General features: G+C 45.1%; 2 protein-coding genes across 7 annotated transcripts in view; one reads left to right on the forward strand and one right to left on the reverse strand.

The window, feature by feature from the left end:
- The first annotated feature begins 7 nt into the window (after positions 1-7).
- On the forward strand, positions 8-24,001 carry ANKRD34B (ankyrin repeat domain 34B). Of its 2 annotated transcripts, XM_006124325.5 has the most exons (3): positions 8-136; positions 17,865-17,997; positions 21,668-24,001. In XM_006124325.5, exon 3 carries the CDS (start codon positions 21,714-21,716, stop codon positions 23,262-23,264), a length of 1,551 nt encoding a protein of 516 aa, XP_006124387.1. In that variant the 5' UTR covers positions 8-136; positions 17,865-17,997; positions 21,668-21,713; the 3' UTR covers positions 23,265-24,001. The 2 variants fall into 2 exon arrangements, with proteins under 2 accessions (XP_006124387.1, XP_075788337.1); XM_075932222.2 differs by lacking the exon at positions 8-136 and having other exon boundaries at positions 17,569-17,997.
- The window catches only part of FAM151B (family with sequence similarity 151 member B), a 67,249-nt gene continuing 52,096 nt past the window's right edge, over positions 9,004-24,156 (reverse strand). For 3 of the 5 annotated variants that reach the window (XM_075932223.2, XM_075932224.2, XM_075932225.2), the window contains exon 7: positions 9,004-10,323. In XM_075932223.2, coding sequence (XP_075788338.2) covers positions 10,229-10,323 — 95 coding nt within the window. In that variant the 3' untranslated portion in view covers positions 9,004-10,228. The remainder of the gene's footprint in view (positions 10,324-24,156) is intronic. The other 2 variants (XM_075932226.2, XM_006124327.5) reach the window with 2 other exon arrangements.

A 24,156-nucleotide genomic window follows, 5' to 3' on the forward strand; every position in this document is an offset into this window, starting at 1 on the left:
GCAGCAGCATCGTGAGGCGTCTGCGGCGCCGGGGCTCTAGTGCCGCGCTGAATTCCTGTGCACTGAGGCGCCCGCGGCAACCGGCGACCTGCCTCATCCTCCGCCGGGCTCCAGTGGAGACGCGCCTGTCTCGCAGGTAAGAGCCGCGAGGATGCGCCGGTTCTTCTCCGCGGCCAATCTCTCCTCTCTTACCAAGCCGCCCGCGCCGGGCACTGTTGCTCTGGTTTGCGGACTTGTCTCGCTGCGTTTGTCCAGCTGGGGCCAGTCCCTTTCTCCAGCGCGTTTGCAACTTTCTCCCTTTCTCTTCTGCGTCTGCATTGGCGCCGGGACAAAATGACATAAAGTTAGTGCCTAGCCGCTCGCTGCCCAGCCACGAAAGGGAAAGTGGCTGAGATAAAGCATCGGATTTTAAACAACTTCCCCCACCTCCCGCTGGAAGGCAGTTATTGGAGAAAGTTCCTGGTGACTAACTGGCCCTTGACATAGTCTTTAAGTACATGCTTTTGTCCCGCACCCAAAATGCATAGCCCTAAGGAATTTCCTCATATTGGTACATCTAAATTAATTCTACCCTTCAATCTTAAGGTCACGTATTAAATCCCTCTCTGGGAGCAACTTTCTCTCCGCCACAGACTTTACCACGAACTTTATAGGAGACAGGATAGTTTGTTGCTCTTTAAAAAACAAGATCGGGTTTGCTTCCACGTTAATTACCTTGTGGGATCCAGTGGCGATAAGAAGCTAATGCGGAAGTGGGGAAAAATGAGATGGTTTCCCACGTTTCAGCTGAGTTTTCTGGAAAAAGTCATCTTTATATATTTATTTCAGTAGCAAGATAGAGGTCTATGCTCTGCCAATTTGTGGAATTTATTTAAAGTAATATTTATTTTGCACGTCCATTCTGATGTTTTTGCAGAGTTCTTTTGACTCAAGTGATGATCAATGGAAATGCTATTCAAGAGCACAGACAGCTTCCATTGTAGCCGACAGGCTGTTATCGGAAAAAAGCATGCAACTTTAATCCAAATATCTCTGTCGCTAGAGGAGCTACACGTGCATTACTGTTATTTCTTCCAGCATGAGGTAACAGGGAAAAATCAAGAATTAGAACACTATAGAGTAAAAACTATTCTCACACTCTAAAATAAGAGATGTGCTTAGCTGTTAATATAGCTCATTTTTGGGTTACAATTAGTCTTATTTCCCGTTTCAAAATCTTGTTAGGTATGGTAGATTTAAATGTAAGTGGTGCCACAAACCTGTTCAAGTCAGACTATTGATTTTTGTCTTGCTTGGTTAGCTTGTCTTGCAGCTGCCTGTGTTTAAAGGTTACTGAGGTTAAAGAATCCAGTATGTTTTGGGATATTTGTGTTGAAACAAGATTCTGTTAGGAACCTCAGAGATTAAGAGGAGTCCTGGTCACTGGCCTTTCAGTGGAGAGGCAAGAAATTTGTAATGGAAGGATTTAAAATGTTTGTTCTAGACTTCCTTTATACCTTCCGTCATATTTTCTATGGACTTCTAAAGATCAGCTGAACTCTGGTTAGGTAGGGAGATTGGATGCCATGCTACAAGTGCAAACCACAGCAAGCATAACATGCTGCAGCACCCCACACCACCTTCTCTCTCCAGTGCAGATTTTCTCTCCCATTGTTCCTTTCCATACCTGAGTCAACAGTTCTCAGAAAAAGAGAAAATTAATTTGTTATATAAAACCAATTCTGGAAAACTCAAGTTGTGATTCAAATTATATACAGGTAATAGAATGTGATAGAGGAGACTGTGGTAAATGAAGTGGTTGGAACACAAGCTCTCTCAAACAGACAATAAATCTTTAAGCCTGATGTAAATTAGATCTGTTCAACCTACAGGAGTTCGATTAAACAAAGCAGCTCTCATTGAACCAGTTCTACAGTGGTGCTCCTGTCAATGTAAGTTGCCTACTACATAGACTTTGGTTATGGTTACACTGTACTCTAAGGCTGTGTCTACATTGGCATGATCTTGCACCAACATGTTTTGCATGTTGTGCAAAAACATGCTGCCTGTCTACACTGGTGGGGAGTTCCTGCACAAGAACACTGACGTTCTAATGTGTGAAATCAGTGCTTCTTGTTCAAGAACTATGATGCTCCCGCTCAGGAATAAGCCCTCTTGCGCAACTGTTCTTGTGGAAGAGCCCAGTGTAGATAGGCAACATGAATTTCTTGCGCAAGAAAGCCCGATGGTTAAAATGGCCATCAGAGCTTTCTTGCGCAAGAGAGTGTCTACACTGGCACGGATGCTCTTGCGCAAAAGCACATCTCTTGCGCAAAGGCACATGCCAGTACAGACGCGCTCTTGCGCAAATACTTTAACACAAGAACTCTTGCATTAAAGAGTATTTGCGCAAGATCATGCCAATGTAGACGTAGCCTTTGATGGGAGAGAGCTCTCCTATAGATTTAATTATTCCAACCCCCACAAACTGCTATAGCTATGTCGGTGGGAGAAGCATAGGTCTATGTAATTTACCACTCCAGGGTGGCTTATTCACACCCCTGTGCAAAAAAACTTATATTGATGTGTGTGGTAATGTGTCTTAATAAATCCACATCCATGAGAAACATAATGCTTTAGTCCAGAGATGAGCAATACAATGGCAGCAGTTCACCAGGGTTACTGCCTCTAGATTTACCTGTGCTTCCTCAGGTATGGGCAATCACAGTTCTCATTGGCTGAAAATGGCAATCCATTGCCAACGGGAGCTGTGATCCCCTGTACCTGTGGAGGTTTCGGTAAATATGTCAGTGTGGAGGCCTACCAGAGGCTAACCCTGGTGAACTGGATCCACCCTGCAAGTCAGTATTTGCACACCCCTGCTTTAGTTGATGTCATTAGGGTGATGCAATATCTGTGACGACACTATTATGTTCATTGCCTGTTGGCTGTCAGCATCCCAGGGAGGCTGACAGCTGGAGGTCTTCCACCCTCTTCCCCATTTGTGAGCCTGAGGAACCCAGGTGCAGGTCCTCCAGTTGTGAGCCTGGTGCCCAGCAGATAATTCAGGTTATTATTTCTGGGGTAAGGAGGCTCCAGCTTTGAGCCCTATGCCTGGGTGGGGAGGGCAGGTGTTCCACTTATTAGTTCCACAATGCCCCTCTTCATTTGGTGGAAGTACTCCTAGCAAGGATGCACATTGCTGACAGAAGAATCATTGTGTGCATGGGATGTTAAGAGGTTGATATTTAATTAATGGAATAGTGTTGATAGAATTTTTATCAACTACTTGGTTAGTCAATAGGCAGCTGGGCTCAGTTCCAGCTCATGCCAGGTGCGGGACCAAACCCCACTGCAGCTCTGTAATTTAGAAGGCAGTAGGAGTTGGGCAGCCTGCCCCCTGATTCCTACTTCTTTTTAAATTGCAGCTCCACAAAGGGGTTTGGTCCCACACACAACACAAGCTTGGACTGAGCCAGGCTGCCTGCCCAGCCAGCAGCAGCTCCTGCCTGTGGGGGTAGAATGGGGGATGGGCAGCACTATGGAGATGGTGCTGGGGGAACCAGCTTTTAAGCCACCCAAACTGGCTCCTGCTCCCCCCCCACCCCAACTTGCTGCCTCTGGGTATGTCTACACTACCCCGCTAGTTCGAACTAGCGGGGTAATGTAGGCATACCGCACTTGCAAATGAAGCCTGGGATTTGAATTTCCCGGGCTTCTTTTGCTGGTTCGAACCCCGAACTAGGTGGAATGAGGAGTAACGGTAGTTCGAACTAGGAAGCCTAGTTCGAACTACCTAGTTCGTGCCCCGTGTAGCCGCAATGCACGGGGTTCGAACCAGCGGGGTTTTAAAAATGGCGGCGCCCAGCTTATGCAAATGAAGCCTGGGAAATTCAAATCCCGGGCTTCATTTGCAAGTGCGGTATGCCTACATTACCCTCCTAGTTCGAACTTGGAGGGTAGTGTAGACATACCCTCTGATACAGAGGCAGCAAGGAAGGGGACAGCTGCCTCAACGGCATTGTGAGTGCTATCATGGCATCCATATTATAAAATTCATAGTATATCACTGTAATATTTTCTATTACATTGTGCTTGATTTTGAAATTCCATACTTATTGCTTCTCAGGATCAGGTTTTATTTCCTCCCTCCACCCCCTCAAATGAGAAAATGTAATGTGCTAGTTAGCATAGTCATCAACTGAACAATCCTTCTTTACAACAGGCAGTGCAGGCCAGTATTAGTGCAGAGTCCATATTCATAATTCCACATACAAACATCACACAAGTATATGAGTCCAGTCCTACTTGTTTGACTCACAGGGGTATTCTAAATTATGTGTAATGAGGAAATATGTTTGAGTGGGTAAGTCAGGAGACTTAGTCTTGGTTGACACTGGGAATTTAGGTTGTTTTTTCTAAACAAGTCCACACCAGCAAACCTGTTCCATCGACTTTGAGGGCTGTTACAGTTGATTTCTGTACTCCTGCTTTCATGAGGAATAACTTCTAAATTTGATCTTGAAAGGTCACTTTATAAGTTGATTTTTGGCCTCCGGGAGGTATGATGGACTGGGCTGGATCTGGGCACCGCTGAGGGCGTCCACTCAGGGCGAATTGCTCAAAACCAGGGCTGCTTACAGCCCCAGGCTGGAGACCTTTCCCAAACAGGTCACAAACCAGTCACACAGAGCGCTTCAGCTGCCAGTCCAGCCAGCAGAAAGCCTCATGAGCAAAACCCCTCAGACACACCAGCTCTCCCTGTACCACAATCAGCCCCCAGCTTTACGCACAGGTGAGGGGTTATAGAACCCAATCTCACCTACCCTAAATGGGTCCTCCCAATTCCAAAGAACCAGCCACAGATTCCTGGTCAGTTTACACTTTGCATCTTACCTACAAGATCATGCTGGGCCAATTCTTTAGAATCTAAAATCTAAAGGTTTATTAATGAAAGAAAGAAAAGCTTGAGAGTAAGGTTATTAGGGAGAATATATTACATGTACCAATCACCAAGTTCTTGATGCAGGCTCTCAGCAGAGATGTTATAAACTGCTAGCTTTAAAGTCTCTGATGTACATCCTATGTCAGGATGGGTCAGCAACCCTTCTTGGCTCTCTGTTCCTTGAAAGGCTGCATCTAGGATCAGTAGCAAAATTGAAGACAAAATGGAGTCCGCCTCGTGGCACTTTATATCCTTTCCTGGTACCTTCCAAGGTGGAGCGGGTCACATGGTCAAGTGACCTATCCTTATACCCCATGACAGCAGCCATGATATTGACTGGTTTGCAGGTTTCCAGACACATTCCTCAGGTGTGTATTGGCCACCTTGAGAGCCATTGTCCTTGGGGACTGTGCTAGTTAGCATAGTCATCAACTGAACAATCCTTCTTTACAACAGGCAGTGCAGGCCAGTATTAGTGCAGAGTCCATATTCATAATTCCACATACAAACATCACACAAGTATATGAGTATCATACATAGAATCAATAGAACATAAGCTTTCATTTGACACCCCACATGGCCCCCTTTGTATGGACTTCGGGGCAAACACAGCCCCCATGGGCGCAGCAGTGATCTGGCTGCTCCCCTTAAAATCCAGTAACGTTACAGGAGGTGTCCCACAGTGTTCTGTGTGGTAACCCCTATGACCATGACTTTCAACTCTGCTGCTCTCCAGGTGAACAGGAAAAGCCCTAGGAAAATTGGAATTTCACTTCCTGTGTTACCAATATGGAGAGCAGACCTAAGAACAGACAGCACACATGAGCAGCACACTGACCATGAGATCCATGAGTTGTTCTTCGAGTGATTGCTCATGTGCATTCCAACATAGATGTGCATGCGTAGTGTGCACGTGTCGTCGGAAGATTTTCCCTCAGCAGTACCCTTAGAGCCAGAAGGGAGCCCCCTACAGTGGCACCCTGCTGGCTTCCTCCCCACTCCAGTTCCTTCTTACTGACGGTCGGTCTTTGGATCAAGCTCAGCTCTCCTCGAGTTGTGCTTTCACTTGCTAATTCTCCATTACTTATCTCAGTACTTCAGTTAATTACCTTAAAGATTCTCTTTGTTGTCCTCTCCACCCAGCCGCGGCACTTGAGGTGGACGATGCCAAGCCATAAGGGCTTCAAACCCTGTAAGAAGTGTGGTAAGCCCATGCTCTGCAGAGACCCACACTCTTCCTGTCTGAAGTGCTTGGGAGAATCGCGCACAACATCAGCGTGCAAAATCTGCAAAGCCTCCCAGCCCAGCACTAAGCGAGAGCGTGAGTCTTGCCTCCGGGCACTCCTAATGGAGTCAGCTCTACGGCCGGCACCAGCACCGGCCACAGCACCAGACACTGGAAGTGCACCGGCCTCGGTGTGGGACACGTCGTCCTTCCTCAGCACCGCGGAGGGCCTGGCACCGATCCCACTCGCCGGTGCCGCCTAGGAAGAGGCGAATGAACAGGGGCCAGTCTCCGATTGGGCACGCGCCCTTCGTACGCTCCTCGGTGGGGCACGTGGCGCCTGACAGCCCACATCCTAGCTTTCAAGGTCGGACGCTTATTTGTCCCGGTGGTGGGCCGAAAGACACGAGGGCCATGCTTAAATCGCTGGGCCTGCACACCCTGGCCACGCAAAGGCATTCCTTCGTGGGTAGGAGTGCCACTAGGGTGCCTTAGTATGTAAGGACCTCACAGCTATGTGGGGAGAGTAATGTGTTCTTGCAGAACTATGACCCAGCAAAAGAAGCACAGAGATCTATGCCAAGATTGCAAAGGGCATGAAGGGGAAAGGATATGCCAGGGACACCGAGCAGTGCAGAGTGAAAATAAAGGAGCGGAGGCAGTCGTACCAAAAGACAAAGGAGATGAACAGATGGTCCGGAGCATTGCTGCAAACATGCCACTTCAATGAGCAGCTGCATGCAATCCTTGGGGAAGACCCAACCAGCTTGCCTAGCAGGTCCATGGATTCCTCCCAAAACACTCAGGCAGCAGCATGGGGAAAAAAGGGCATAAAAGACTGCTTGCTGTTGCTCTGAAACAGGAGGGTAGAAAGGAAATCAGTGCATTATGGGATGCTGAGGATATGTACCAGAGCCACCTGCTGCACAGTTTTCGTCTCAGCATGCACTAGGAACATAACCTAGAAATCAAAGGGGCATAGGCACTGTGAGATTGATGCACTGTGGGTAGCTGTCTCAAACTTGAGGATAGCCAGCCTACTGGGGCTGTGCTATTTTAAACTACATTGAATTTTTGCACACTGTGGGGACATGAACCCGCAACTTTACAAAACTGGGTGCTAAAAAGTCAACCTTAATAAATTCAACTTTATCTCATAGTGAAGACATGGCCTTAGGTGCTGTTCCTGGCTCGGGCAGCTGACCTGTTCATGAGAGTGCTTTCCCTTTTTGTGCTTCAATTTGGTGCTTTTAGCAGAGTGCTTTGATATCTACTATGGCTGTCAAACAATTAAATACATCATTAATTGTGCTGTTAAAAATAATAGTAAACCATTTATTTAAATATTTTCAATGCTTTCTATATTTTCAATTACAATACAGAATACAAAGTGCACAGTGCTCACTTGATATTTTTATTACAGATATTTGCGTGATAAACAAAAGATAGTATTTTAATTCACCTAATACAAGTACTGTAGTGCAATCTCTTTATCATGAACACTAAACTTACAAATGTAGAATTAGGTACAAAATGTAGAATTAGGTACAAAAGTAACTTAATTAAAATATAAAACAATGTAAAATGTTAGTGCCTAGAAAGGGAATCCACTCAGTCCTATGTGTGCAGCCAATCACTCGAACAAATTTGTTTACATTTGCAAGATATAATGCTGTAATCTTATTGTTTACAATCTTATCTGAAAGTGAGAACCAGCTTTCCTATAGACCTTTTTAGTAGACTTGGCAAGATATTTACATGCCAGATTCAATTAAGATTCGTGCTTCTGTTACCCCAGAGTCTCAGTAAAAAGCATAATCTTTTGAATTAATTTAGAATTTAGGATAAGGGATCTGATTGATGATGTTAAATGCTCTGGTTACCAGAAGGGAGGCCCTTGATACCGTATCTGATCACCGGTGATTTCTCCCCCCCCCCAAAAAACCACGCTTGGAGTCCAGATTAGAGTTCACTAATATTGTAGAATTTAATTTGACAAGTGCATGAACAAGAACAAAAAACAACAACTAACAAATCCAACCCCCACTCCAAAACAGAAGAGAATGAAGACAGAAAGACCCCAATACAGGTAAGGTATTTGTACGTTACAACAGTCTCTGTGTTGCCAATCGTGGTACTGGTGCTTGTGATCTGCTACTTTTGGGCTCAGGTTAGCCCTTAGGGAGGAACCGCAAGTGATCCTTCGCAGTTCTGGGATGATTTTCGTTTGGCCTTCACCACAACGGAGTGTTTCACGGATGGTGATGATGTGATGGTCCGAGACAGGTAGAGATCAAACACCTCTGCTTGGTGTATCCCAGATCACCAGTGCTGAGCCTCCACCACAGCATGGTGTGGGAATCCACCGCAGTTGGGAATGATCCCTCTGTGGTGCTGTGCTGCCTTCACAGACACAGACCGGAACACTGCCCACCCACACCTGGGGGCAGGACTTTTTTTTCCTTTTAGAACCTTTGGCAGGTAAACTGTAAACTTGTGTAGGGTGGTGTGCACAATTCCGGGTTGGGTGCAAAGGATCTTGTGTGCCTAGTGCAATTTTGGTACTGAGTGCAGACACTCAAGGGCTACGTCTACATTGGCCCCTTCTCCGGAAGAGGCATGTTAATTTCCAACTTCAGAATAGGGAAATCCGCGGGGGATTTAAATATCCCCCGCGGGATTTAAATAAACATGGCCGCCGCTTTTTTTCCGGCTTGGGGAAAAGCCGGAAAAAAGCGTCTAGACTGGCGCGATCCTCCGGAATAAAGCCCTTTTCCAGAGGATCTCTTATTCCTACTTCAAAGAATAAGAGATCCTCCGGAAAAGGGCTTTTTTCCGGAGGATCGCGCCAGTCTAGACGCTTTTTTCCGGCTTTTCCCCAAGCCGGAAAAAAAGCGGCGGCCATGTTTATTTAAATCCCGCGGGGGATATTTAAATCCCCCGCGGATTTCCCTATTCTGAAGTTGGAAATTAACATGCCTCTTCCGGAGAAGGGGCCAAAGTAGACGTAGCCAAGGTGGGAGAAGTTTAACTGACTTTCCAGAAACTCCATTTTGTTTTCCAAAACTCCATTTTGTTTTTACTTACTGATGGCATCAACCGCTCCTCTAAGTGTGCACGTTACCTACATCCTATTTACAACAATTACATTACATTATAAACATTATAAACAAATCAACATTATAATACCACTCTAACATTTCAACCACCATCCTAGAGGACACGTGTCCATGCTAAAAAAGGGATCTGCTCAATAATCATCCAAAGCTGTTCAGCCCATGTTAAGTTTCATTGTCTGAGGACCCTAGCAAAACCTTATTATTTTTTTCTTTTTGGTAGTTCAGATTCTGTAGTTTCTGCATCACAGAAGTTTATGCAACTTCTTAAGCACTTTTAAAACTTCTGAAAGCATGCTCCACACTTCATTCCTCTTAGATTTTGGAAGGCACTTCAGATTCTTAAACCTTGGGTAGAGTGCTGCAGCTACCTCTAGAAATCTCACATTGGTACCCACTTTGTGTTTTGTCAACTCTGCAGTGAATGTTCTTAAAATGACATGTGCCACATCATCTTCTGAGACTGCTGTAACATGAAACATATGGCAGAATGAACATAAAACAGCAGAAGACATGCAATTCTGCCCCTTAATTTATGCATTTTTAAAGAAGCATTAGCAGCATGGAATCATGTCTTCTGGAATGGTGGCTGAAGCATAAAGAGGTATATGAACGTATACAATATCTTACATGTAAATACCTTGCAATGCCAGCTACAAAAAGGCCATGCAAATGCCTGTTCTTGCTTTTAGGTGACATTGCAGATAAGAAGTGGGCAGCATTATCTCCCATAATGCAAATAAACTCGTTTGTCTTAGCGACTGGCTGAGCAAGTAAGACTGAGTGGACCTGTAGGTGCTAAAAGTTTTACATTGTTTCATTTTTTAATACAGTTATGTAACAAAAATTCTTTTCAGGTAGTCCCCATGAGTGCTCCACATCTGGTGTCGGGCTGGTCGCAGCGCCGCAAATCGGAGCTTGCCAGAGCTGTATTCAGTCAGACCGCACATGCGCGAGCAGCTTTCACGCCTTTCGTCTGCCGCACGCGGTCCGGCACCGGCTAGTTCCTCTCATCCGCCCCTGGTCACAGACGGAGCACCCTTCAACTCTCATGTTACCTGAGTGAAAGTTTAAGAAAGACTTAGAAAATAATTTCTTTAGCCTTGCTGTTAATTACTTGGGTCCTCCATTACTATTAAGTAACAATAATAACCCGTTACTTAATGTTTATAGTTATAAACTTGGGTCTCAGCTACTGTTGCTGCTATAGCCCTTAGTCCAACCAGAAGAGAAACAGTTACTAATTGTATATAGTTATAGTGTCTGTTCCTAGCTACTGTTGCTGTTACAACCCTTAGTTCAGGGCTTCTTCTTAAAAAACAAAAACAAAAAACCCCACACACACCAGAGGAAAAAGAAACATTTCTTCAAGTTAAACATTTTTAGACCCTGTTTTAGTTACTGTTAAGCTCATTAGTTTCCCGGACTTCTTATCTTAAAAAAAAAAAAAAAAAAAAAAGAGACAGAAGGGAAGAAGGAGAAGCAAAGCAAGGACACATAAAGAGGGGCAAAGAGAGGCCCCTCTCAAAAGGTCAAAATGCCAGGCTCCCCTGGCTTTAAGAAATGTTCCATGTGCAGGGAGTCAATGCTGATCTCCGACGACACTCTGCTTGTGTCCGTTGCCTTGAGGAGGCACATATCCCTCAGAAATGCAGTCACTGTGCTAAGCTGACGACCAGAGCCTGCAAGGAGCGGGAGCGACGTTTGAAGGAGATCCTGTTTGATAAGGCTCCTCTGCCTTCTAATAAAACAGGCTCCTCTGCATCGGACCCCACTCCAGAAAAGCGGAGGGCTCCTTCCCTGGCTATGGCTTCCCCAAAAAGGAAGAGAGCCTCTCCTGCTCATTCCCTGCCAGTTGCCCCGCAGTCGCGGGTGAGAGCAGATGATAAGCCTGGCTCCAGGATAGCCTGTGCACCCATTTCAAAAAAGCTGACCGGCACTTCCCGGTCCTGGCCGCCTGCAGCACCACACGCAGCAGAAGGGCTTCTTAAAGGGACAGCTCCATTGGCACCAACGCTCCAGGCGCCAGTTTCTCCGATACCTGCAGTCACTCCTCCTCACAAGGAGCTGTCTTCAGTACCACTGGCACCCGCAGTACCTATTATTGAACAGATGCCTGCATCATCGCAGTCAGCTGAGCCTCCAAGCTCGCAGCCTGCATGCTCTGAGCAGCTAGCAGCAGCTTCTACTAAATCAAATTCCCAGGCAATTTCTCTCTCCTCCTCCCCTGTCTTCTCTCCAGAGCCATCCCCTCACCCTTCTACTTCTGCATACCATACAGAATATCATAGGCAAAGTATATCATCTCGCCACCATTACTACAGGGAACGTAGCTGCTCACATCACAGATACTCTAGATCTCAATCCCCTTCAAGATGCTCGCGCTCACCGATCTGCTCACTATGGAGTACTTACTACATCAGGCACAGCAGCGCTAGGTCCTTACTTGCAGGCTCAGTGCATGTAACGTCGATCAATCATAGACCCTACTACTGTGAGTCATCTCATCATAGCCGCTTGTGATCTCACTGCAGATTACCATGCTCCTGTTGGTCGATCAGCCCACGCTCAGTACATTCTGAACTTCAGAAGCAGTCTCCACTCCGAGCCATGCTACCTCCACATTCTCCAGCCCCTCAGTCACAACAATCAGACCTGGAGGAGGGGCAACTGTCAAATGGAACCAGACCTGTCTCCTAATGCCCGCTCCTCCGTGCCCTCGCCGGGTGAAGCAGTAACTCTGGCCAAGACGTCACTTCCCAACGACCTCAAGGAGTTCCAAGACCTCTTTAAACGTGTTGCGCAATCCCAGGAGGTACAACTTACTGAGACCCAGGTGAAACAGCATAAGCTGTTCAAGAATTTACACCCTAACCATCAGCGAAAGATTGCCCTCTCAATAGATGAGGCTATCATGGAGGTATCTGAGGAAATCTGGCAAACGCCAACATCGATACCATCTACCAACAAAAAAGCAGACAAGAAATATTTTGTTCCATCCAAAGGGTTAGACTTTCTTTTCAATCACCCACAGCCTAACTCCCTGATAGTGGATGTGGTCTGCCATAAGGGTAAGACACCCTGCTTCAAAAACTCCCTCCCTGAAAAGGATTCTAAGAAATTAGACTTATTCGGTCATAAGATCTACTCTTCCTCAACCTTACTCCTCCAAATTGCCAACTACGCTGCCCTCTTATCAAACCATAATTTTGACACCTATTCCAAGCTTCCGGAACTTATGCAACACCTCCCCGACAACAAGAGTCCTTTTCTAAAAGCTGTTATCCAAGAGGGGTACATTGCATGCAGAACATCGCTTCAAATCGCTGTCGATGTGGCAGACACGGCTGCACACGAGCCATGGCAACAGGTCTGGTTCCATGCGGAGAGCCTCCTGGCTATTGTCAGCGGGAACCCCTAGAGAATTGCAGTCTAAGGTTGAGGATCTACCGTTTGACTGACAGAAGCTGTTTGCCTCCACTGCCAATGAGATTCTCCATTCTGAGAAGGACTCTCGTACTACTCTCCGAACTCTGGGTATGTACATGCCGCCTTTCAGGCACAGGCGATACTACCCCTTTCAAAGGAGGTACGATTACTCATCCTATAAGCAACAGCAACACGGACCTGACCAATCTAGATTTAGATAGTGTCCTAAATGCAAACGCCAGCAGCAGAACCGTCCATCAACTCGACCTGCTCCTAAACAGCAGGTTTGACTTCTGTGCCAAGGACTCAAACACGTCTCCTGTGGTCAACACACAAAAGTCTGCCACCAGCCTGTTCCATCATCGGCTAAGGCCATACTTTCATCAGTGGGTCAGCATTACCTGGGACCGATGGCTTCTACAGGTGATAACATCAGGCCTCACAATCCCATTTACCTCAGTTCCCCCCACGTGGAATTTCGGGGGAAAGGCTTTTACTCCAGGTATTTCCTAGTCCTCAAAAAGTCCAGGGGTTGGAGACCTATCCTCAACCTGATAGGCCTAAATAATTTCACTTGAAAGCAGCGCTTCAAGATGACCACGCTGGCCAAGATCATACCAGCATTAAACAAGGGAGACTGGTTTGCAGTCCTAGATTTACAGGACGCATACTTCCAGGTCACAATACACGTCGCTCACAGACGATTCCTACGGTTCGTAGTGGGGGACGAGCACTTTCAATACAAGGTACTTCCGTTCGGCCTTGCCTCGGCACCAAGAGTGTTCTCCAAAACACTGGCAGTAGTGGCTGCTCATCTATGCAGAACAGGGGTCTCAATTTTCCCCTATCTCGACAATTGCCTGATCAAAGGTCACACTCAGTCAGAGACTCACCACATGGTAACTGCAAATTGGGCTCTATTCAACTCCCTCGGCCTCATTGTAAACATGCAAAAGTCGCGGCTAAAACTGACGCAAACCCTAACCTTCATAGGAGCTCGACTTGACTCCCTGTCAGAGAGAGTTCATTTGCCAGCCAAGCATTTTCAAGTCATAAAAGACTTAATAAGAACGGTCCTGCAATCTCCAACACTCCCAATACGTGTATACCTGCAGCTCTTGGGTCATAGGCAGCTACTACAATCATCGTGCATCATGCAAGGTTACATCAGCGGTGCCTGCAGCACTGGCTGAGCACGGTATACAATCCCGTCAGACACAGTACCCGCAAAACCGTGGTGCTGCCCGCACACGTCAAGGAGTCTCGGCATTAGTGGACCAACTCCAACAACACGTTGTCAGGAGTTCTTTTCACGTGGCACAGCCATCAAGGGAGATAACCACAGACGCTTCTCTCATCGGCTGCGGTACCCACATGGGTATGGAAACAGCTCAAGGCCATTGGTCCATGGCGGACATGATGCTGCATATCAACCTCCTCGAGCTGCGAGCGGTGTTCCATGCCTGCAGACAGTTCAGGATGCACATAAAAGGCACGACAACCAGAATTCTCACCGACAACATCATTACGATGTATTATGTGAGCAGTCAAGGAGGTGTCTGGTCCCCGGTCCCTTTGTACAGAGGTGGTCCTCTTGTGGAGGTGGTGCATTCGAAACAACATTTTTATCATGGCATCATACTTACCCAGTGTGAACAATACCATTGCGGATGCACTGAGCAGACACTTTCATCAGGTTCACGAGTGGGTGATCCGCACGGATGTCCTCCTACCTCTCTTCCATCGCTGGGGTTGTCCAGTGATAGATCTGTTTGCCACACGTGCCAATGTGAAATGCAGAGCATACTGCTCCAGAGCAGGAGTGGGCACCCACTCCCTAGGAGACGCATTTCTCCTCCACTGGGGGACATCACTATTATATGCATTCCCCCCAGTTGTGCTCATTCCCAGGGTACTCGAAGATCATCATGGACAAGGCACGATTGCTACTCATAGCCCCAGCCTGGCCCAGGCAGCCATGGTACTCAACTCTCCTGCAGCTGTCCATATGAGCACCGTACCAATTTCTTTATCTACCAGACTTGGTGACTCAACAGAGCGGCTTCCTTCTTCATCTGAAGCTAGACACTCTGCACCCAACGGCGTGAATGATAGATGGTTCAGCACATCTGAGAATCTTTGCTCAGACCAGATGAAGCGCATCTTGCTAAACAGCAGGAAAGACTCTACTAGGAAAACCTATCTGTCCAAATGGTCTAGATTCACGCGCTGGTGCGCTCCTAAGGACCTAGACACTCTTATCTCACCACTGCATGCCTTACTGGACTATATCCTCCAGCTACAGGCGACTGGACTCTCCATATCATCACTTAGAGTCCACGTGGCAATTGCGGCTTTTCACCACCCCGTCTGCTGTGTTCTGAAACTTTACCAGCATTTTCATTGTATAGGTCATACTAAACATTAAATTATGAGTTTTTGAACTTTAATATTGTCTCCTGAAGTTCTCTATGAAAAATAGCATTTCATCTATGAAATAGTACAAATTGCAATGTTACGCATATACAGTTAATAGTCCTTTGTTTGAAGAAACACTGTGCTACAGATGGAACTGAATTCCATTTCTATTAGGACAACACAGTAAAATTATCTTCACTATATATTTTAGAAATGTGCATGTCTGTCCATCTGAGGGTACGTCTAGACTACATGCCTCTGTTGTCAGAGGCATGTAGATTAGGCTACCAGACATAGTAAAATGAAGTGGTGATTTAAATAATCGCCGCTTCATTTAAATTTACATGGCTGCCGCGCTGAGCCGACAAACAGCTGATCAACTGTTTGTCGGCTCAGCGCGATAGTCTGGATGCGCAGGTGTTGACATCAAAGGTATTTGTCGACCACCCAGGTAAACCTCATCCCAGGAGGCATACCTGGGTGGTCGACAAATACCTTTGATGTCGACACCCGCGCATCCAGACTATCGCGCTGAGCCGACAAACAGCTGATTAGCTGTTTGTTGGCCCAGCGCGGCAGCCATGTAAATTTAAATGAAGCGGCGATTATTTAAATCACCGCTTCATTTTACTATGTCTGGTAGCCTAATCTATGTGCCTCTGGCGGCAGAGGCATGTAGTCTAGACTACCCCAAGAGTGAGTTTGTTCAAGAACGCCTCCTAAATGGTAAGAGCTAGGACCACTAAATTAGGTATGCGGCTTCTTCTAATCATAACTTAAAGAAAGGTCAGGGTTTAGTTGTACAAGGGGGATGTGCATGCAATGAAATTTTCATATAAAACAGAAAGGGAGGAGTGTTATAGGAGGGATAATTATAATCACAAATGACTACGGGAGGGAGGGGGCAGCAAGTACTCCAGTGAGCAATCGCAGGCTGGCAGCACAGCTCCCACCAGCCCAGCCTGCACTGGGAAGCAGCTGCTAGCCACCGCACAACCCCCACCACTCTGGGCTGGCCCCAGGGAGTGCCAGCAGGTGGCCTGTGTGGCCCCTGCTGTGCCTAGGCTGCCCCCAGGGAGAAGCCAGTGGGCAGCCTGTGCAGCTCCCCACTGTTCCAGGCCAGTTCCTGGGAGAAGACAGAGGAGAGGTGTGCGCCTCCCCAACCCCCATCCCGCCCTAGACCAAACCTGGACCCAGACAATGCCAGGTAACTCTTTTAGTTAAGAGCATGATTGTAATATTACAAAGTTACTAGTCTTGGTATTCAGCAAAAATAAAGAAAGTTTCTTTCAATATTATTTAGCAATCAGCTTCTTTGTATTACGGTAACTAGTACATTAGTATTTTTCCCTGTGCTTTTACAAGAGGAGAGGAGTCAAAATTATATAAAACTACTAAAAGGTTTCTTTGTATGTTTCCTCCTGACTTCTAATATCTAGGAAAGACTTCCCCAAGAGCTCCATGCAGTTAGAGAAGGAAAGGTAGAGCCGGACATTATCTATGACAGATAATCTGACCAGAAGTAGAGTTGCTTGAGCTAAAGGCCTAGAAATCAGTTGTCTTCAAATGAACTTGAAAAAGAAGCATATGCAGCTAGACCTGTATTACCATTAGGAGCTAGTTTACAGTCCTATTGTAATTTAAAATTACCGTCATATTAAATACATCAGTTAATACCATAATTTGATGCCACTATTAGGTCCCTACTAAATTCATGCTCCATTTTGGTCCATTTCATTATCATAGAATTTTTAAAATGGTAAACTTCATGATTTAAGCTATTTAAATCTGAAATTTCATGTTGTTTGTAGGGATCCTGACCCAAAAAGGAGTTCTGTGCGGCTGCTGGCAGCTGCACTGCCTTCAGAGCAGGAAGGCCAGGAATCCTGGCCTAAAGAAATCCAAAGGTAGGTTCAAATCAGGCTCTGAAGGCAGTGCTATAGACAACAGCAGCACAGAAGTAAGGATAACATGGTACAGTATTGCCACTATTACTGCCTGCAAAGCTGGTCACTCAGTAGTCACCACTCTCTGGCCACCCAGCTCTGAAAGCAGCAGTACAGAAGTAAGGGAGAAATAGACATGGTATTGCCATGCTTACTTCTGCACTGCTGCTGGTAGGTGCTGCCTTCAGAGCCGGATGCCTGGCCAGCATTACAACCGCTGCTCTCCAGTTGCCCAACTATGAAAGCAGCACAGAAATAAGGGTACCACTATCATGATCCTCATAAAATAACTTTGTGATTCTCTTGCAACTCCCTTTTTCAGAAACACTGGTCTCCCCCCGTAAAAACTGTATAGTATAGTATAGTAAAAGCAAACAAAAGGCCAGATTTCAAGGTGTATAATGCATTTTGCATGGCTTTGAATTTGCTTGGGTTCTAATCATTATATAGAAAACAATGTAATCCAAGTTATGTCAGCTGCAACAAATCAAATCCGTTATTGTAAAAATGAAAAAGGACACATTTGAGAATTTTTATTTCTCTTACATTATAAATACACTATTTTAATTGTTTTAAAAATTGTCTGTGTTAAATGTATATTGATTCTTTTTTAATATTTTGAAGTAATTCACATCTTCTGGGTTAAACAAAAAATTACTTTTAGTTGTATCTTAAATCTAAATAAAACATTTTTCACTTACAGGAGACATTGTTTTTATTTAATCTTACATTGAACTTATATCCAACTCATGAAGTAAATCACAAATGTTTTACTTTTGTTCTTATCAGGTTTTTCTTTCTTTTAGAGTTGATGATATATGTTGAAGCACTTGATCCTTCTCAGCCCACTGAGCCCCAAGATGGATAAGACATACTGTATGTCACCCAATTATTGCTATTTCAGCCTAAGAAGTGTATTTTCAAAGCAGCACAAGGAAGGTAATGTACACTCAGAATTACTGTTTTGTATTACATGTGTTTACAAAAGGGTATGTCTACACTACATGGCTCCATCAACGGAGTCATGTAGATGAGCTTTGTAGACATAGCAAAATGAAGTGGCAATTTAAATAATTGCCGCTTCACTTACATAAAAATGGCTGCCGCGCTGTGCCGATCAGCTGTTTGGCAGCACAGTGCGGTGGTCTGGACGCTCCGCAGTTGACATCAAAAGCCTTTGTCGACCACCCCAGTAAACCTCATCCCATGAGGCATAACGGGGCGGTCAACAAAGGCTTTAGATGTCAACCGCAGAGCGTCCAGACCACCGTGCTGTGCCGCCAAACAGCTGATTGGCACAGCGCGGCAGCCATTTTGATGTAAATGAAGTAGCGATTATTTAAATCGCCGCTTCATTTTCCTATGTCTACAAAGCTCATCTACATGGCTCTGTCGATGGTAGTGTAGACATACCCTGATTTTCATAAGTCTTTAATGTCTAGTTCTTAATATAGAAATATTTATTAGTATTTGATTGGTGTTCCATTAATTTTTATATACATTCTTGATTAATTGAAGTTTTTTTGGCATTGTGGTCTTCTTAAAAAGTTTGTGAAATGTGATATTGTATCTAATACTAATATGACAAAATACTGTAGGATTACTTCTGATCTTGTTTCCACTGATATATACTAGGAATAGTTCCCATCTGACTAGAACTGTCAAATGAGTGAAATCAGTGAAAATCTCATGTACTGAGTTTAGAATCACTTTTGTATACTGTATGTACGCTGATCATACATCCTGATTTTTCTGGGACTGTCCTGATTTTAAGTACTCTGTCGCGGTGCCCCATGAAGTAGTGAAATGTCCTGGAAAGCCATCGGACATTTCACTACTTAATGGGGACACGGATTTGCGGGAAGAAGTGACTGAGTCCATTGCTCCTGGCATGGCATGGCATGGCATGGCATGGCATGGCGCAGCGCAGCAGCAGAGTCCTCCCTCCCCCCTGCAGAGCTCAAAGATTGGAGCTTTGCCAACTGCGGTGGGCTTCTGGTGGCATAAAATTCTGCCACTCCACCATCCACTGCCCCACCACCATGCAGCCCCCTCTCTACTCCACAGGACTGCCTCTGTCTCACAGGGCCTCCGGTCCGGCCACACGGCCTCCTTCTCCACATTTGCAGGTAGTGGCTTGTTACAGTGGCCACTGCTGCTGGAGAGAGGTGTGGTCAGGTCCAAGGCAAAAGGTGCTGAGTAGCTGCTCCTGGACCTCAGTGCTTTTGAATTGTTTTTTGAGCGCTGGCAGGGGCTGCGCAGAACCCAGGAGAGGCACTGCCACCCCTTCAGGGCGTGCTTGGGTTTGGTGCCCCCCGGTGTGCTGCCGCTCTCTCTCCCCTGTGCACCTCTCCACCCTGCTGGTATAATGGCAGCAAGCCTGGTCTGGTGGGGAAGATGGGGTTTCTTCACACACCCCTACGCCCTCTCAGGAGGAAGCCTAAACTGGTGCTGCAGGTCCATGGCTTTGCTGGGATCCCCACTGCATGGGGCGAGGGGGACTGTCATTGCCTGCTGGGGGAATGACAGTATGTTGCCTGGAGGCTTTCCTTGCTGCAATGGGGTGCCAAGCCAGGTAAGTGTCCCTCCTCATGCCCAGACCTTGTACCAAAATCCCCTTCGCTCACTCCCCTCCCCCTGCCAAGACCCCACCCTTCCAGCTTGCTCTGATACCCACCCTTGCTCCTGCACTCTCCCGCCTGGCCAGACTCCCTACCCCAAACCTCCTCCTGCATCCTCCCTTCTGTCCAGAGACCCTATCCGCAACCTGTCTCTGCTCCCTACCTCTGACCCAGACCTCACAACCTCATCCTCTTCTGCACACCCCCTGCTGCCCATATCCTGCACTCCATCCCTATCCCACACACTGGCAGCCCTGTCCTGCACACTGAACCCCATTTTTTCTCCCCACATCAGAGACTAAGGGGGGGCATAAAATCCACTAACTCTGGAACGTCAGAAAAGTAAATCTTGCATATGGAAAGCTCTGAACTAGGGATATTAGGAAGTACTCGACTACCCAATAAGCAAAAGCTTATTGAGTAGTCAAGTAGAGTATCAAATACTTGCTCTTCCCCCACCCCCTTGCTGCCTCTGAGAGGCAACAAGGAGGGGGAAATAGCTGGTGCTGGGGGAAGCCAGCTTAAAAGCTGGTTCCACCCGTAACATCTCAGTGGTGCTACCTGCCCCAGCACCTGCTGCAGGGGAGGCTGCTACGAAGCAGCTTCTGTCTGCCGCAGGCTGAGGCTCATCATGGGCAGAGGCTGCTTGGGCAACAGCCCCATCCATGGTGGTTCCAACAGGGAGCTGGGGCTCCCACGGACAGGGGCTGTTGCTGCCAAGCAGCCCCTATTCATGGTGGTCTAGGCTACCTGCTGTGAACAGGGGCCGCTGGTCACTGCGTCTCTGCATTTTAAATATAGTAAGAGTAAGGGTGGCTCCCAGAGCTGGCACAAGCCAGGACTGCTGAGTCCCAGCTCGAGCTGGCTTCTGAAGCTACCCCACTGTGGCATGGCACTACAGAGCGACACTTATCGACTAATCACAATTAGCCCGATAACCGCAATTTAACATCCTTATCTTGAACCTCATTCCTCTCTGTCCCATCCCCTTGCCCTGTAGGGTTAGGATGCAAGAGGAGTGAGGTGTCGTAGTTGGGGGCCAGATAAGTGAGGGTTGGGGTTTTTTGGAGTCTTTTTGCTTCTCACTTGTGTGGTCCCCAGCTGATTTTTCTGCGGGTCAGTGGCCCCCAACCCAAAAAAAGATTCCTCACCCCTGCAATAAATAACACATTGAAGCTTTCTGTGTTGGTCATAAATTCATATTTTACTTTATTTAAAATGAAGTTTGATAAACTAATACAAGAATGTTAAATCACTTAATTTAATAATTTGAATTAAACCATTCTCCCTAGCTAAAGCACTAGCAAAATTACTCAAGCATAATTATATAATTAACAGTGAGTTTCCATTAGCAACTGGCGGTCCACAGAAAGGTTTACATTGAGCCAGGTGGTTCACGGGCCAAAAAGTTTGAGAACTACTGAATAGAGGCATCCCCAGCCTCTCCCCTGAATTAATGCAATGCAAGATTGATTAATGCAACTGCAGTATAGTTGTATGGGAGGATCCTGTGGGGTCCAAACCCCCATCCCTATTAACAGAGGATAGTGGGAGGACTTCTTAGAGGGGGGTCACACAACACCCTTTACTTCCAGTCACATGTCCATCTTAGCCCCAGAGGTACTACCTCCAGGGTTGGGACTTTGTGACTGGTGAGTGGGGCCTAAGGGATGAGGGGTGTGTGGCTAATGAGTCTGGGGGCATGGCTAAAGGGTCCCTATTTTTGGTTCAGAAAATATGATAACAGTAACTATATGGGATGTAATGCAGTCTGCTTAATAAGCATGAACATTAAAAAGAGAACAATTGTTCATTAAAAATGTAAATCAATGATGACTTAATACGGCAATGTTATTTAATGCAAAGCTTTGTACTTGTTTATGAAAATGGAGAAATTATATTTTAATATATTTTTTCACAAAATTACTATTAAATAGGGAAATTATAGGCTGGTTAACTTTTTTCTATCCATTCTCTCTGAAAATTAGGTGTTATTTTCACCAGCTAGGAAAGAACAAGGGCAAGATTGGTACGATGGATGAATCTACAGAGGTATCAATTGATGGGAACTCTCTTATAAAAGCTGTCTATCAAAGCAGACTTCGTCTCACAAGACTGTTATTGGAAGGTGGAGCATACATTAATGAGAGTAATGACCGAGGTGAAACACCTTTAATGATTGCTTGTAAGACACAGCATGTTGACCAACAGAGTGTTAGCAAAGCAAAAATGGTTAAATATCTGCTGGAAAATAAGGCAGATCCAAATATACAGGACAAGTCTGGAAAGACAGCTTTGATGCATGCATGCTTGGAAAAGGCTGGCTCTGAAGTGGTTACTTTGTTGCTGAAAAATGGAGCTGACTTAAGTCTACAAGACCATTCTGGTTACTCTGCACTTGTTTATGCAGTAAATTCTGAAGACAAAGAGACCTTGAAAGTTCTCCTAAATGCTTGTAAAGCAAGAGGAAAAGAAGTAATCATCATTACAACAGACAAATCTCCATCTGGAAGGCAGACAACTAAACAGTACTTAAATGTGCCTCCTACTGACACTGAAGACTGCCATTCTCCAACTGCTTGCACTTCTCCATCAGAAATAGAACTCAAGTCATCTTTATCTCCACTTTCAAATTCATGTGAAACAGAAAATCCTCTTTTTAGCTTTAAAGAACTAGATCAGCCTGGAAGCATTGAAAATATATCTGAACCACTTTCTCCTACTGGAAAACCAAATTTAACACATGTAGGACCCAAGTTGGCACAAGTGCAGCGTCTGCATTCTGAGACTTGGATAAAAAGTTCATCTTTGTTCCATCAGAATAAAATTTCCTCTTTACAAGAACTTCAGGATATAACTCCAGAGGAAGAACTGTCTCTGAAAATCAATGGTCTAGCCTTATCCAAGAGATATATTACTAGACACCAAAGCATTGATGTAAAAGACACTGCACAATTGTTGAAAATATTTGATCAAACTGGCTCAAGAAAGTTGTCATGTGAAGAGATAAATTCTCAATCACTGTATGCTGAGGGAAACCATAGCCAGAGTGAAATTCCTGTGGATCAGGATTTGGATTCAGTCCAAATGAGATTTGTTTCAACCTTGAGAAGTATTTTTCAAAAAAGAAGTTTAGGGGCAAATCACTACAGCTCTGATTCTCAGCTAACAAGTAGTTTAAGTCCTGCTATTACAGAAGATGGTAAATCATTTCTAGGAAAGAAAAAGATTCTCTCTCCTTCTTCATCCTTGTTATCAAGTTCCAGAGAATTACTAGAGAACATGCCTCCTGGTCCTCTGAATAGGAGAAGCCATGCTATTTTAGAGAGACGAGGGTCAGGAGCTCTCTCGTTGGATCATATTGCTCATACCAGGCCAGGTTTCCTTCCACCTTTAAATGTGAATCCTCATCCTCCAATTCCAGATATTAGTTTTAGCAACAGGATTTCTGGAATTGTTTCTTTAGGACAAAAAAACCTAATTCCTACAGCACCCACTTTTCCCAAGGAGTTTAAAAGTAACAAAATGTTGGTAAGGAGACAATCATTACAAACTGAACAGATTAAGCAATTAGTGAATTTTTAACAGGTTACTAACGTGTTAACAGATCTTCAGGGGGTAGCCGAGTTAGTGTGTACAGGTAAACTGAAAAAACCACAAGTAGTCTGGTAGCACTTTATTGACTAACAAAACATGCAGATGGTGTCATGAGCTTTCGTGGGCACGGCCCACATCTTTACAGATGTATTCATTTAGCATAAATATACCCAAAAACACATGACCCATGCATAATGCTTAACATGGGACTCTTAGATGGACTCAGATTAGATTCATCTTAGATTTAGCAGATAAGTGTGCTCAGATAAATTTACACTGATTCTATAGTCTGAAAAATGACAAATATTTATAATAGAAAAAATACTAAGGGCCTGTCTGAGTCCCTGTGACCCAATACTTTGAGTCATTGACACAAGATTTGATAGAATTTCACACCGTTAGTACTCATTTTTCACAAATGTAAATGACTACATAAAGTGCAGAGAAATGGAGAATTAAGTTATATGATAGCTATTCTCTACCTACAGTGATGGAATTATTATCAGGAGTTGATATTAGAAGAAGTTACAAACCCATAAAGAGCAGAATAGTTTTAATGTGGGAAAATTATACAACGTAGCTACAATTCTAAAGTAAAACAGACTACAAAACTGATTCAAAATAATGTACAATTCATGTGTTTATTAAGCAACAGCTTCAGTTTAATTCAATCAATGTAGTGCATTTCTCAATCATCTGAATTATTTTAAACACTGCATATTAGATAATGGAGTAACTTATTGCTAAACAAATAAATGGATAACTGTTTCAGCATGAGCTGGACTAAATTGTCATAATTTAAGATTTCCAAAACGTGTGCTGCTTTTTCACTTAAAGTTCAGATTCTGCCTTTGTTAACATTAATTCTATGGCTACTCTA

Source organism: Pelodiscus sinensis, chromosome 6, assembly GCF_052426305.1.
Source record: "Pelodiscus sinensis isolate ZL-2025 chromosome 6, ASM5242630v1, whole genome shotgun sequence".
Classification (NCBI taxonomy): domain Eukaryota; kingdom Metazoa; phylum Chordata; order Testudines; family Trionychidae; genus Pelodiscus; species Pelodiscus sinensis.